Source organism: Pelophylax lessonae (assembly GCF_965119305.1).
Source record: "Pelophylax lessonae genome assembly, chromosome: 2".
Taxonomy (NCBI): Eukaryota; Metazoa; Chordata; class Amphibia; order Anura; family Ranidae; genus Pelophylax; species Pelophylax lessonae.
Window position 1 is genome coordinate 449,496,422 of NC_138769.1, and position 15,740 is coordinate 449,512,161.

General features: G+C 46.5%; 1 protein-coding gene across 1 annotated transcript in view; it reads right to left on the reverse strand.

Moving 5' to 3' along the window:
- The window catches only part of TGFBRAP1 (transforming growth factor beta receptor associated protein 1), an 86,157-nt gene that overhangs the window by 45,032 nt on the left and 25,385 nt on the right, over positions 1 to 15,740 (reverse strand). Inside the window, exon 3 of the mRNA XM_082247370.1 lies at positions 4,845 to 5,039. Within this exon, the coding sequence (XP_082103496.1) occupies positions 4,845 to 5,039 (195 nt within the window). The remainder of the gene's footprint in view (positions 1 to 4,844; positions 5,040 to 15,740) is intronic.

The following is a 15,740-nucleotide window of genomic DNA, read 5'->3' on the forward strand; positions in this document are numbered from 1 at the left end:
TAGAATTTTCAAATAAACCAATATACACAGCTGTAAGAGGGGGGAAAAAAAAAGGACAAGTGTCTCCTGAGCAATTTTTATATTGCTAGAAGGAGGACCAAAATAAAAAGCATTTCCTCTTTAAATTCTGCACATGATTTTTTGTTCTTTAAAATAATACTTACCTAGGTGGATGCTGCATATGTCCCCCGCTGGCTCTAAGCAATCAAAGACAGCTGATCACTCGGTTCTCGTGCGCAGACAGAGGGTGACTGTCAGTTTCTTTCCCTCTCCTTCTCAAACTCTTCTGGGACACGTGACAGATCACAGAAGACTTTGGGACCAGTCACAAAGCGCAGCTCGCCCATGCACAATGGGCACCTGGCTGTGAAGCCGCAAGCTGTCACAGCCAAGTGCCCATAGTGAAGATGCTGGCAAGGGAGGACACAGGGAGAACACAACTGAGGTGAGCACACGCTGGATCGTGGGACAGGTGAGTGGCTGTTTATTAAAAGTCAGCAGCTACAGTTTTTGTAGCTGGTGAATTTAAATTTTCACTTCAGAGACTGGAGCCCCACTTTAAGAATACATACTTGAATAGAATTTCCCTTTTAAAAAAAAAAAAAACATTTGTCACTTTAACACTATCCTGTGAAGAAAGGAAATTTAGGGAAGCAGCACTGGGAGCAGGAGCCAGCAGCCTTGAAAGTTTTAAACTGCAAGTGCTGGAGTAAGAATTTTAACAGGTTTACAGGGTATTTTCCTTTTATTGTGCTCAATGTGTTGAAGCAAACCTGCTGAGGTTATAAACAGTGATAGCCATGGCCATCCTGCAAGAGGATAAACCTAATGTAACATTTCTTCTGTAATGATTTAGCAGTATTCCGCGCTACTGTGATTCTCTGCATTATATCTACCAGAACTAAAAGTTTGCCTAAAATTAAATCAATGCTATTATTCCAGTGTCCTGTTTTCTGCTAGGTTCACTCTTATCATTAAGGCAATGTGAATATATGTGCTGTTGACCTGTTCCCGAGCATATCCTGTTCTGATAAGAGGAAGGAAACAAGCTAATGCTGACAATATGTAAAAAAACAATAAAAAAAGTAAAAAAAAAAAAAAAAAAAAAAAAACACTTCTGGTTCTAACAATTAAAGAAAAAAAAAAAAGAAAAAAATGAGTATTCCTGGATTGGAAGATGTAATTTTTTTAAACAGTTGTGTTACTGCCGGTTCACACTGATCCGATTTGTCAGGCGACCAAGTCGCCTGACAAGTAGCTTCCAATGCTGTGCAATGGAACAGTTTTAATCACAGTGACTCAAGTCGCTCCGACTTAGAAAAAGGTTCCTGCACTATTTTTTTGCAAAGTCGGTGTGACTTGCATTGACTTCTATTATGAGAAGTTGTTGCAAGCCGCGCTGAAGTCGCGCTGCACGGGCGACTTCATTAGTCGCCCGAAGTCGGGGCGACTTCGAGTCGGATTAGTGTGAACCGACTCTTAATTTAAATCACGTATAGAAAAAAGGTACACAACATAAAAGGAGTAGGTATCGATAGTGTCAATAGTATAACAACAAATATTAATTAATATTCAAATTTTAAACATTAGTGTCACTTTTTATATTAGGAGAGAATTCATTGTTGAACTTATGATTGTATTCAAGCATATTTCACAAGTACATTTGTTGGTTCGAACATTAAATGGTGTTCAAGGTAACATATAAAAGAATTAACTACTTAAAGTGTTTTGAAGGAATTTATTATATTACATTCATAAATTTATGAATATTAGAGAACAGTTGAAATCCATATTTTTGAAGACTGTTTTGGTCTTTTTTTTTTTTTTTCTATCACTGAATCCTATGAGGAAACTAACAGACAAGAAAATGTCCTATTGGTGTCTATTCAGTGATTATTCCAATTGCTTACGTACGCTGCACCATTTCCGGTAGGGGTCATTGAGTTTACTTATAGTGCTGACTGTGCTTCAGTTTCCTTGCAATGGATGAAACACTGTTCACAAGAAATTAATACAAAAACACAACATGGAATTCCATGCAAATGTCCCTAGTGTGCAAACATCTTCACTGTGCACAGTTCAAAACAATTCTCTCTCTGCCATTGTGGTAATGGTACAAAGCCATCTGATGTAATGTAGCCCAGAGAGGTGCCTAGTACCCTTCCAAAAATAAATAAAAAAAGTCACCAGCTAGCTACAAATAATGTAGCTGCTAACTTTTAATATAAGGACTCTTACCTGTCCAGGGATTCTGCAATGTCGGCATCTCAAGCCAATTTGTCCATTGGCTTTGGGTGCAGGTGCTGGAATTGCAAGTAATGCCCCATACACACCTGCAGATTATCTGCAGACTTTTGTCTGCAGACTTACCTTTTCTATGTAGTGCAAGGGCCTGCCGGATTGCATACAAATTGAAAGTGTTTAGGTTTGACCTCATATTATATGGTTTTGGTAAGTCTGCAGACAAAAGTCTGCAGATAATCTGCACGTGTGTATGGGGCATTAGCTTCACAGCCGGTTTCCTACTGCACTTGTGTGAGTCACACTGCGTTTTCTGAATGGTCCAGTCGACTTCTGGGACACATCCAGGTCCCAAAACGCAGTGATGGGTGGGGGAATGAGGAGGGGCCAGACATGATGCAAATCACTGTGCAGCGATCTTACTAGAGCGGAGCTCTAGAGGGTACCCGCATCCCCCCCCAAAAAGTGCCAAATGTGGCAGTGAAGAGGGGAGGGTGTGAACAAGTGGAGCTTCGCTTTAAGGACCTAGCCTTTTTCAGGCATTTGTCAGTATTTTTGTTAGAAAATTTCTTAGAACCCCCAAACATTTTACTTTTTTTTTTTATGGCAGTCGTTTTTTTATGTCATGAGGTATTTGTGCGGCGGTTTTTCTAAACACAAACACAATGCATAGCCCATTTTTTTTTGTAAAAGATAAGGTCACGCTGAGTAAATAGATACCAAAACTTGTCATGCTTTGTCGTGTGTGGGTCTGCGCAATTTTAATGTGAATTTTACTATCCATAGACGATGCTTTAAAAGCCTTTACAGGTTACCACTTTCTACAGAGGAGGTCTGGTGCTAGAATTACTGCCCATGATCTGATGTTCACGGAGATACCTCATGTGTGGGATGATCACTATTTGCGAGCTTGTTGCTTTAAATGGTTTTTTTTTCAATCACTTTTATTGCAGTCACAAAGAATGTAAACATCCTTGTGACAGCAATAGGAAGGTGACAGGTACTCTTTATGGAGGGATCTGGGGTCAAAAAGATTGTCCACTCCTGTTGCTTGTAATAGCAACAGAGTGGCTACTTAGCCACTCCGGGTGCTATTGCGAGAGAGCCGACCATCAGCTCTAAAAAAAACGGTATCGGGGTCCCGCTTGAAGTCCAATGACGTACCAGGTATGTGATCTATATATATATACACACACACACACACACACATATATATATATTTTTTTGCCTGTATAATTTGTTCTTGCATACAGCGAAAGCAAAGAGTAGGAAAAATCAGGCTCCCAAAAACCCATAAAGCTCAATGAGAAATCGAATCCTAACATTCCTAACTTCTATCTAACATGAAACATTCAGACATTTAAAGTGGGGCTGACATTTACACATCTATGTAGAAAGATACATAAATAATAAATTTATTTTCTACGGCCAGCGATTTGAATGATTTCACCACACGTATAATAGGCACATCCAGGGGTTTACGCTCATGCATTCGTTTATGTAACTACAGCATATACTTGTGTACAACCGTTAATTGCTATAGACAGCCATATGCTGTATCTGTGTCTCCCTGGGTGCCAAAATATAACCACAAATTGAAGGTGGTTGTAAAGTCAAATTATTATTATTATTTTTTTTAACCTTAATGCATGCTCTGCAATAAAGTAAAAAAATGCCCCACTATCTGTCCTACCCACCCCCACCCCTAAACACTTTACTGACTCCTGTCATCACTTAAAGCGGAGTTCCAGCCTTTTCTGTGTTTACTAAAAGTCAGCAGCTACAAAAAGTGTAGCTGCTGACTTAATAAACACACACTCACCTGTCCCATGAACCAGCGATGCAGCCGCCCGAAGCCTCGATCCTCTCCCTCTGGTCTCGGCGGTGCCGGCATCACTGGTGTGGGCACCCAGCTGTGACAGCTTGCGGCTTCACAGCTGGGTACGCACTGCGCATGCACGAGTTGTGCTGCGCGTCTTGATTGGCCGGCAATCTTCTGGGACCTCTGACATGTCCCAAAAGATTGCAGGGAGGGAGGGGTAGAGGAGAACTTCCGCTCAGGGAGCCGCTGCGCTCCGAGCGGAAGTGGGAGCGGGTACCTGTCAAAACTAGGTACCCGCTCCCCCCCCAAAAAAAATTACATGCCAAATGTGGCATGTCAGGGGGTTAGGACTACCTAAAGCGGAAGTTCCACTTTTGGGTGGAACTCTACTTTAAGCGCTGTTTTAACCGTAGAATCGCTCCCCTGACTTCATGTTTTTACTGGAAACACTGAGGCAGTCAAACTGCTGTAAGAAGAAGCGGGGAATGGCTTTCCGGCGCTGTGTGTGTCCATGGCAACAGACTGCCAGTATAGCAGGAAAGGGACCTCTCTGTACTATGTCGTTGCACAGAGCAGGTAAGTATAACCTTTATTTTATTTTAAATAAAAAAAATTTAAAAAAAACAGCCTTTTTTTTTTTTTTATCACCTAAAGCTGTACTGCTTCACGCACCCATGCGCGCGAGGCATTTGGACCATCATATTCTGGAATGTTATAAATATATATATATAAATGTGTTTTACTTTACTTTATTTTACAAACCCCAATTCACAACCAGTACCTTCAAAATCCTGCAGGATAACTCCTTCTTTGAAGGGTAGGCTTTGTTTCTGCTGTTGGTCCAGCATGCTGTGCACTGTGATGAATTCTTCATCTAAAGCCAGCACATAAGGGAAAGACACTGCAGCTCCAATTACATTCTCAGACCATCGAACTGGAGCACGCTGGGAGATCCCTGCTACTGTGGCAAACATCCCTGCCAAAACAAGAACAGAGGCTGTTAACAGTTTGCAAAATGTAAGCAAATATATCAGTACTAGCAAAATACATCATTTTTTTTTTTTTAAAGAATTTATACTTACTGGGTGGATGCAGCATGGATCGGTCCCCCACCGGCTCCAAGACAGAGAACTGAGCAATCAAACACTGCTGATCGCTCAGTTCTCAGTGCTCTGTTAGCAGAGAGCTGGTGACTGTCAGTTACCGGCTCTTTGCTCTGCCCCAACCCCCACCCCTCACTGGAGCACTGGGCTGTGAAGGGGGAGAGAGAGGCTGGCTTAGGCTCTCACTGGCTCGCTGAAGGCTGAGCCAGGTGCTGGTCCAGGCATCTGGGTGGATCGTGACCATATGGTCGCAATCTTTCCCAAGCCTGGGCTGGCCCTGTGACGTCAGCTGACAGCGGGTCACAGGAGTGAAAAACCAACTGCACTTCTGTGATCCACAGCAGAATTACCGCCAAACGAGCTTTGGCTGTACTTCTAAAGAGTATGTAAACTCAACATTTCACATTCAGGATATGTGCCTGCTGTACCATCTATTTGTATGATAAAGTATCCTGTTCTCTTTGTATTGCTTCCTTTCTGTGAAATCCCTGGTATTCCTGCCAGTCCCTCTGCTTTCCTATTAAAAACTGACCACACTAAGCAGGAGAACACACCATGGTCAGTTCTCTGGCTATGCTAGGAACTCAGCTTGCTCTCCTCCAATGATTGGACACACCCCCTTCTGCATAGCCATTCACTGCTGTTTCTCCTTCCCCCAGCTCTTATGCAGCTGAGAGCAGAGGGAATGTGATCACTTGTAAAAAAAATAAATAAATATTATTAATAATAAAAAAAAAAAAAAAAAAAAAAAAAAAAAAAAAAAAGTACTGTATTTAATCGGGGTATAACACGCACTTTTTCCTCCTAAAAATGGAGGAAAAAAGTAACAGTGCGTGTTATACGCTGATATAAAAAAAAAAAAAAATGCCCAGGAAGCAGTGCCAAGAGGTAAAAGGGGGCGGGCGGCGTCGAGGAGAAGGAAGGACGAGCTGTCATCGGAAGTCCCGCCTCCTATGCCGACGTCTATCATAGGCGCTGGGACTTCTGATGACAGCCGTCCTTCCTTCTCCTCGGCGCCACCCGCCCTCATATCTCTCAGGCGCTGCTTCCTGGACATTTTTAAAAGTGATTCGGATAGTGTCACTGGCGAGGCTGCATGTATGGGCGCTGGTGAGGCTGCATGTATGGGCACTGGCGAGGCTGCATGTATGGGCACTGGCGAGGCTGCATGTATGGGCACTGGCGAGGCTGCATGTATGGGCACTGGCGAGGCTGCATGTATGGGCACTGGCGAGGCTGCATTCGTGGGCACTGCGCTGGCGAGGCTGCATTCGTGGGCACTGCGCTGGCGAGGCTGCATTCGTGGGCACTGCGCTGGCGAGGCTGCATTCGTGGGCACTGCGCTGGCGAGGCTGCATTCGTGGGCACTGTGCTGAAGAGGCTGCATTCGTGGGCACTGCGCTGGCGAGGCTGCATTCGTGGGCACTGCGCTGGCGAGGCTGCATTCGTGGGCACTGCGCTGATGAGGCTGCATTCGTGGGCACTGCGCAGATGAGGCTGCATTCGTGGGCACTGGTGAGACTGTATTTGATTAAAAAAATATATATATATGTCCCGAGTTAAAAGCTATTTATTATAAATTTCAGCTTTTTTCCTGAAATTTCTCTCCTAAAATTTAGGTGCCAGTTATACGCAGATAAATACGGTATTTATAATGTTTTTGTATCTATACACAAATGTTTTGCCATTTATTTATATATTAAACTAAATGGGTTGTTTTACAATCATTTTAATTTACTTTGTTAAAGGAAACCTGTACTGGTAGAAATATGTTGATTGGCTGCCAAGTTGATCCAATAGTTTTAGGACTTCACTGACCTGAAATAAGTGTGCATATAAAGAATTCTGATTTCTCCCCACTTGAGGTGCCTGCAGTTTTAGGTCAGTGACTCAAAGTTCTGAAACCCAAGACAGGTATGTAAAAGTATTTTAGAAAGCAGCAATGGTAGCCTGTATACTTCCCTCTATAAAAGGTTTCCTTTAACCACTTCAACTCTGGAAGGTTTTACCCCCTTAATGAACAGGCCATTTTTTGCGATTCGGCACTGCATTACTTTAACCAACATTTGCACGGTCGTGCGACGCTGTACCCAAATACAATTGATCTCCTTTTTTCCCCACAAATAGAGCTTACTTTTGGTGGTATTTGATCACCTCTGCGATTTTTAGATTTTGGGCTTTAACCACTTTACCACCGGAGGATTTCGCTGTCTTACGTCTGGGCCACTTTTTGCGATTCGGCACTGTGCGACTTTAACTGACAATTGCGCAGTCATGCAACGCCGTACCCAAACGAAATTTTTTTTGCGATATTAAAAAAAAGCAACATAAAAATAACGGAATTTTTGTAAAATCTTACCTGTAAAATTCCTTTCTCTGAGTCCTCCGACAGTCGCCGCCTCTTCATATTCGTCACATATGGGGTATTAGACTTTGCTCCGAAGGAGTAGCTAGGCAACAGAATATGTTAACAATAAAGCTTTAACATATCCCACCCTCAAGGGGTGGTCCCCTCAGTCAATACCCTCCTACTTCCTGCAACCATATCTCAGTTTTAGTGGAATAGCAGTAGAGTATACATTCAAACCCCAAAAGAGGGGCGGGGGCGGCGACTGTCGGAGGACTCAGAGAAAGGAATTTTACAGGTAAGATTTTACAAAAATTCCGTTTTCTCTTACGTCCTCCGACAGTCGCCGCCTCTTCATATTCGTCACATATGGGGACGTCCCAAAGCAGTGCAAACATGAGGGGTGGGAAACGCATCCGCGCCGAAAGGCAACGCAGTCTCCACATCAAAGAAAGGAACCTTACCAAAGGAAGGAAACCAGCTGGGCAACAGCAAAAATAAGTGCTCAACAGGAGCAACAACCCAGGAAAAGACAAAAAAACCAGGGGATACAAAAAACTATCCCAACAGCCAGGAGTCCCCAACAAGGGACCCTATGGAACAGCCGCACTAAGAACCTTGCGGCCAAAGGAAGCATCCGCCGATGCCTGAACATCTACTTTGTAGAATTTTGTGAAAGTGTGCACGGTCGACCAAGTCGCCGCCTTACACACCTGGGCTACAGAAGCCCCATGACGGCAGGCCCAAGACGTACTCAGAGATCTAGTAGAGTGCGCCTTCACAGGTACAGGGGGAACCTTCCCCTGCAAAGCATAGGCCTGTTCAATGGTCTGCCTGATCCATTTGGCGATGGTAGAGGCCGAAGCCGCCATGCCCTTCCGAGGACCCTCCGGAAGAACAAACAAGGAGTCCGTCCTACGAAAAGACTCAGTCGATTTAAGGTAAACCCTTATCGCCCGAACAACATCCAGAGAGTGCAATCTCACCTCCTTTGGATGTTTAGGCTTCGCGCACAACGAAGGCAAAACAATATCCTCGTTAAGATGGAATTCCGAAACTCGTTTCGGCAGAAAAGAAGGATTAGGTCGCAAGACCACCTTATCCAAATGAACAACCAGGTACGGAGACTTGCAGGACAAAGCCGCCAGTTCCGACACTCTGCGAGCCGAAGTGATCGCCACCAAAAAGGCGACCTTTTTGGACAACATAGACAACGAGATCTCCCTGATCTGTTCAAAAGGAGCACGTTGTAACACAGATAGAACGAGATTCAAGTCCCAAGGGGGCAAAGGATCCCTCCTAGGAGGAACCAGATGCCGCACACCCTGAATAAAAGTGCCAACCAAGGAGTTGGAAGCCACGGGACGTTGAAACAGAACGGCCAGCGCAGACACCTGACCTTTTATCGTAGCCAGCGCCAAACGCTGATCGACACCCGTCTGAAGGAAAGACAGCACACGGGAAACCGAGTACGTGCGGGGTGAAAACCCCCTGGACTCACACCAGGCAAAATAGGCCTTCCAAGTACGGTAATAAACCTTCCCCGAGGAAGACTTCCTCGCGTTGATCAAAGTATGAACGACCTCTGGAGAGAGACCCTTCTCCTTCAGGACCTCGGTCTCAGCAGCCAGGCTGTCAAAGCCAGCGACTGTAAAGCAGGATGGTAAATCGGTCCTTGAGACAGTAGATCGTCTCGAAGAGGCAGACGCCAAGGGGCGTCGACCGCCAGATTCACGAGGTCTGCGTACCAGGACCGGCGAGGCCAGTCCGGTGCCACAAGAATCACCGTGCTGCGTTCCGAGTGTAACCTGCGAAGGAACCTGGACAGCAACTGAATCGGTGGAAACGCGTACATCAGCCTGTACCTGATGCCACGGGGCCACTAACGCGTCCGACGCGTCTGCCCGAGGGTCGCCCGTCCTTGCCACGAACCTCTTCACCTTGTAGTTGAGGCGAGACGCGAACAGGTCCACATCTGGAAGACCCCACTTCGCGCACAACATCTGGAAGACAGCCGGGTGGAGAGACCATTCCCCCTGATCCAGGGTCTGGCGACTCAGATAGTCCGCCTGCCAGTTCTCCACTCCCGGAATGTGAACCGCCGTTATCGCCGGGACATGAGTCTCGGCCCAAGATAGAATGTCGGCCACTTCTCGAGCCGCTCGGGCACTCCTGGTGCCCCCTTGGTGGTTGATGTAGGCCACCGCCGTGGCATTGTCCGTCTGCACCCGAACCGGGCAGCCCTGCAGCCGGTCCGTCCAGCGATGAAGACAGAGCCTTATCGCACGCAATTCCAGAATGTTGATCGGGAGGGAAGACTCCCCCTCCGACCAGGTCCCCTGGGCGGACAGAACGCCCAGAACACCACCCGAGCCCGACAGGCTGGCATCCGTGGTGATTATCGTCCACGAGATCGGACGAAACGACTTGCCCCCGGACACCAACGGGGACTGGAGCCACCACAGAAGGTTTTCCCTGGTGCGATGACTCAACGAGATCTGAAGATCCAGAGATTGAGGTCGCCCGTCCCACTTGGACAGGATCTCCGCTTGGAGACCCCGCGTGTGAAACTGCGCGAAAGGAATCGCCTCGAAGGCCGAGACCATCAATCCCAGACATCTCATACACGTCCGCAGAGACGAGTGTGGAACGTCCCTGAGGGACCTGACTTCCTCCTGAAGAGTCCTGAGTTTGTCTTCCGGCAGGAAGACCTTCGCCTGCACCGAGTCCAGTATCATTCCCAGATAGGGGAGACGAACCGACGGACTCAGTGTCGACTTTGGAACATTTATCGTCCAACCAAACTCCTGCAGAGTTTGCATTGTGACAGACAGGTCCTTCTCCAGACCCTGTCTGGTCGCAGACCGAACCAGAATGTCGTCCAGATACCCCAGGACAGAAATGCCCTGGGCCCTCAATAATGCCAGAACCGGTGCAAGCACCTTGGTGAAGACCCGCGGAGCCGAGGCGAGACCAAAGGGCAACGCCACGAACTGGTAGTGATCCTCCGCAATGGCAAATCGAAGGTACCTCTGATGACCCTCGAATATGGGGATGTGAAGGTACGCATCCTTCAAATCGATGGAGGCCATGAATTCCCCCGGAACCAGGGCAGCCACCACCGAGCGCAGGGATTCCATGCGGAACTTGCGAACCCGCACAGAGCGGTTCAGAGCCTTCAAGTCCAGAATCGGACGAACCTTGCCCTCCTTCCTGGGCACGGTGAACAGATTGGAATAAAACCCCCGAAATCTGTCCCGATGAGGCACCGGAACCACCACTCCCTGAGCCCTCAGGTCCCGCACCGCCAGGTGCAGATCCCGCAGTCGCTCTGGAGACAGTTGAAGATTTGAGGGAAAAAATCTGCTCTCCGGCCGAGAGAGAAACTCTATCTTGTAACCAGATCGAACGATTTCCAGAACCCATCTGTCCCGCACACGGGCCAACCAGGGCTGAAGAAAACCGAGCAAGCGTCCCCCCACCCCAAAACTGGGTGAGGGCGCCCCTTCAGGCCGAACTGTTATGGGCAGCAGGTCCGGATTGGCCGGACTTCTGTTTCCCAGACCAGGGCTTCTTCTGAGAGCCTTGGCCTTTGAACGGTTTGCCCTTGTAGTGCGGCCGAAAGGCACGAAAGGACCCCTGAGGGGGCCGAAAATTTGCATGCTTCTTCCCAGAAGCCCCCTTAGCCTTGGGGAAATGGGGCAAGAGAGTGCTCTTACCCCCGGTGATCCCCTTAATCAACACATCCAGGGACTCCCCAAAAAGGCGAGACCCATCATAAGGTAGATTGGCTAAGGTCTTACGTGAAGATTGGTCCACCGACCAACATTTCAACCAAACCAGGCGGCGAGACAACACCGCCACGCTGTGCACACGTGCAGCCAACGGAATCAGGTCCAGGTCCGCATCACACAGATACATGACACCCTGGTGGATCTGATCCACCATATCCAGGGTCGCCGCCGAGGCCGAATCGGCCACTAGGACGCGCCTAAGCATCTGCGTCCAACTTGCGATCGCCTGGGCCGCCATGAGAGAAGCAAACAGAGCCTTAAGCATAGAGCCCGTAACAGAATAAGTATGACGGGCAAGAGACTCCAGTCTCCTATCCGTGGCATCACGGAAAACAGGGGAACCCTCTGCAGGAATCGCAGTGGCTTTGTTCAAAACCGCAATTGCATGATCCACTGGCGGAGGCACACACCACCGTTCATCAGTGGCAGGCGAGAAAGGATAACGCAGCTTGAATTTACTTGGTACCGCAAAAGGCTTGCGCAGATCGCGCCATTGATCCTTAACAGCGCGCTGAAAATCAGCATTGCAGGGAAAAACCTGCGGCGTCCTGCGTTTTCTCTGCGTCCCATAAGCCGCCAAAGCAGCGGGGGGACACACTTCGTCCTGCAAACGTAGCGTCTGCTTAATGGAAGCAATCAACTCATCCATGATTGCAAGCTCTTCAGGCGAGCCAGGGGGAGAATTATCAACCCCCTCAACTTCAGCCTCTACCTCAGACCCCACTAGATCAAGAGAGGAGCGGGACCCCGATAGGGGGGTCCCTGCCAGAACAGCCCCATCACCTTCACCCTCAGAATCAGAGGACAGAGCAACTCTGGGCCGTTTAGTAGATTGAGCAGCCACCAGCATTTGCACCTGGGCAGCAAGGCCAGCCACAATAGTGGCTAAATCCCCCCCTGGGGGGGAAACAGCGGTCCCCTGGCTTTCCACCAATACTGTGGGAAACTTGCCCTCCTGAGAATCCATTGCCCCTGTAATGCCAGACAACCAAGGGTTAACTGCCCCCTTTTAGCAAGCGCGGCAAGCGCAGCCCACCGCACCACACTCAGGCACAATGAGACCCCCACAGGGAATATACAAACTGAGTACAGGCAATGGATAACAAGAACAGAAGGATAAAACCTGAGGAGACCCCGCTGCTGCTGCTGCCTCGATCGGTGTTCCAGGAGAGAGGAAGTGATGCTGCCAGGGCGCTCTATGTAAGCCTATGGAGGCTACAAGAAAATGGCCGCCGTGCATGTAAACCATGCGGCCGGAGCGGGCGCCGGTAAAATGGCGTCGTTTGGCGCCGAAAACGCCGCTCCACAGTGCATAAAAAACACACACATTACATCCCAATATAAGGATACATGTTAGATCGCCGCAGCGATCGCTGTATATGCCCAAACATGCCAAGAAAAAACATGCCCCACAGCACACAGCACCTCACACTGCCCAGCCTGACACACACAGTGTCATACAGCTCCCCCCCCCCCCCCCTTGCAGCCCACAGCATGCAGCCGAGAGATAGGGAGACAAGCAGTGTGATTAAAGGCAGGTTACACAGTCCCAGACTGAGACCCCCCCAGACAGACAGGTCCCCACATAAATACACTTACCTCACATGGCGTGGGGAACCCGCACAGGCGAACAAGCCGCTGCACATGAGGCAGGGAGAGTCGCAATTCAAGACGCACATAATGGAGGTTAAGAAACCGCACAGCGTCCGGTGAGGTAGCCACCTCACCAATCATCCCTGCACCGAACAGGGATGGGTCGTTCACTGTGCCAGGAGCGTTACCTGGCTGAACGCTCGATGGCAGACTGGGAAGCCACTGACCCACGACCTGCGACCAGGGGGATCAGCCCGAGACCCAGTCCGCATGATCCTCTTCGTCCGAAGAACTAACTAATGCTGACAAAAATAACAGCTAAGTAAAGGTAGAGAGAAAACTCAAACAAAATATTAAAAAGAAGAAAGAGTCTGGGACAAAAAGTCCCAGCACAGAGAGAGCCAGCCACTCCTGACAAGCTAGACATTAAAACTGAGATATGGTTGCAGGAAGTAGGAGGGTATTGACTGAGGGGACCACCCCTTGAGGGTGGGATATGTTAAAGCTTTATTGTTAACATATTCTGTTGCCTAGCTACTCCTTCGGAGCAAAGTCTAATACCCCATATGTGACGAATATGAAGAGGCGGCGACTGTCGGAGGACGTAAGAGAAAACAATATTTTTCTACTTTGACAGTTAAAAAATATCCAATGTATTCAATTTTTGTCATATATTAAGGGCCAAAATGTATTTAGCTACATGTCTTTGACAAAAAAATTCTCAATTAGTGTATTTTTAACCGCTTTAAGACCGGAAGATTTTACCCCATTCCTGACCAGGCCATATTTTGCGATTCGGCACTGCGTTACTTTAATGGACAATTGCGTGGTCGTGCGACGTTGTACCCAAATTAAATTTATGTCCTTTTTTTCCCCACAAATAGAGCTTTCTTTTGGTGGTATTTGATCACCTGTGCAATTTTTACTTTTTGCGCTATAATCAAAAAAAGAGCGACAATTTTGAAAAAATAATATATTTTTATATGAAATCCCCCCCCCCAAAAAAATTTGTATGTCGGGTAAATTTGCGGGGTTATACCGGGATGATGCCTCTAGCTAGAGGCATCATTCCGGTACCATGGTTTAGTGCTAACGGTCGGCTTTCCGTCGGTAATGACCGATGCGAGTGGGAGGGGGGACATACCCCCCCCCCTCCCGCCGCGTTCTGTGACTTGCAACGGGCCTCCCGTCCAGTGTTGGAGGTAACTAGTTACAAAGTAACTGATTACAGTAACTACATTACTTTTTTTGGTAACAGTAATGTAACTAGTTACAATACTAATATTGGTAACTACACTACTTTACTAGGTTATAGGAGGTAACTACACTACTTTACTAGGCTATAGGAACGCGCTTTCCTGTGTTACCCAAGCCGTGCGATACAATCGTTATTTCGAAGAATAGAGAGGGATGAAGTTTATGACTTTTTGTTGCACTTTATGTTTTATTCTGTTTTTTCAGGTTTTGTTCTCATGTTTCCCAAAGCATGTGTTTATACAATAAACTCTATGCAGAAAGAGTTTCATGTATCTTCTTCTACAGGGTCAATTAAGAAAGAGGAAGGTAAAGTAATAAGTAGTAAAGTTACTTTTCAAATGCAGTAACTAGTAAAGTAATCTCATTACAATTTACAGAAGTAACTAATTAAATTTTTTGAGTAACTACCCCAACACTGCTCCCGTCCCACCGGGAGACCCGAGCACCCAGCCGGCAAGTCCGCCGCCTGGATGGAGTCCCGATTAAAGCCGGAAACGGCTTTGATCGGGTCTCCGATGACGTAACCCGGAGGCGGCGTCCACGACGTCACTTCCGGGTTACTGTGCTGCAAAAGGCGGCAAATTTAAAAAACGGATGTATGCAAAAACGCAGTTTTCGGCGTTTTGCATACATGGAAGTGTAGTGGAGGGGTCTAGGGTCTTTTAGACCCTTGATCCCTCCATAAAGAGTACCTGTCACTGCATATTGGTGTCACAAGGGATGTTTACATTGCTTGTGACAGCAATAAAAGTGATCAGATTTTTTTTTTTTTTTTTTTTTAAATCCTGTAATAAAGTTAAAAAAAAAAAAAATAAAATAAATAGGAAAAAAAAAAAAAAAATTTTAGCCGTCACCGTTAGCTCGCGCACAAAAAAAATGTATATGGAAGTCGAGCCGCAAATGAAATCGTTGTTCAAACCACACATGTGAGGTATCGCCACGATCACCAGAGCATGAGCAATAATTTAAAAAAAAAGATCTACACTCTAACTCTAAACTGGTAACCGTTAAAAAAATTTAAAGCGTCACCTATTGAGATTTCTATTGACCGTAGTTTGTCGCCATTCCACGGGTGTGCGCAATTTTAAACTGTAACATGTTGGGTATATATTTACTCGGCGTGACATCATCTTTCACAATATACAAAAAAAATGGGCTAACTTTACTGTTTAGTATTTTTTAAATGCAGTGAAATGTGATTTTTCAAAATTTTTCCAAAAAAATGGCGTTTTAAAGACCGCTACGCAAATACCGCGTGACAAAAAATATTGCAATGACCGCCATTTGATTCTCCAGAGTCTTTGCTAAAATAATATATATAATGTTTGGGGGTTCTAAGTAGTTTTCTAGGAAAACATATTGATTTTACCTTGTAAAAAAAAAGTGTCCGAAATAGGGCTGGGGCTTAAGTGGTTAAGCCAATTTGTATTCTGCTACATAATTTTGGTAAAAAAAAAATCCCAAAAAGCGTATTTTAATTGGTTTGCGCAAAAGTTATAGCATTTACAAACTATGGGATAGACTTTTGGACTTACTTATTTTTTTGTTTTTATTAGTAATGGCGGCGATCAGCGATTTTTAGT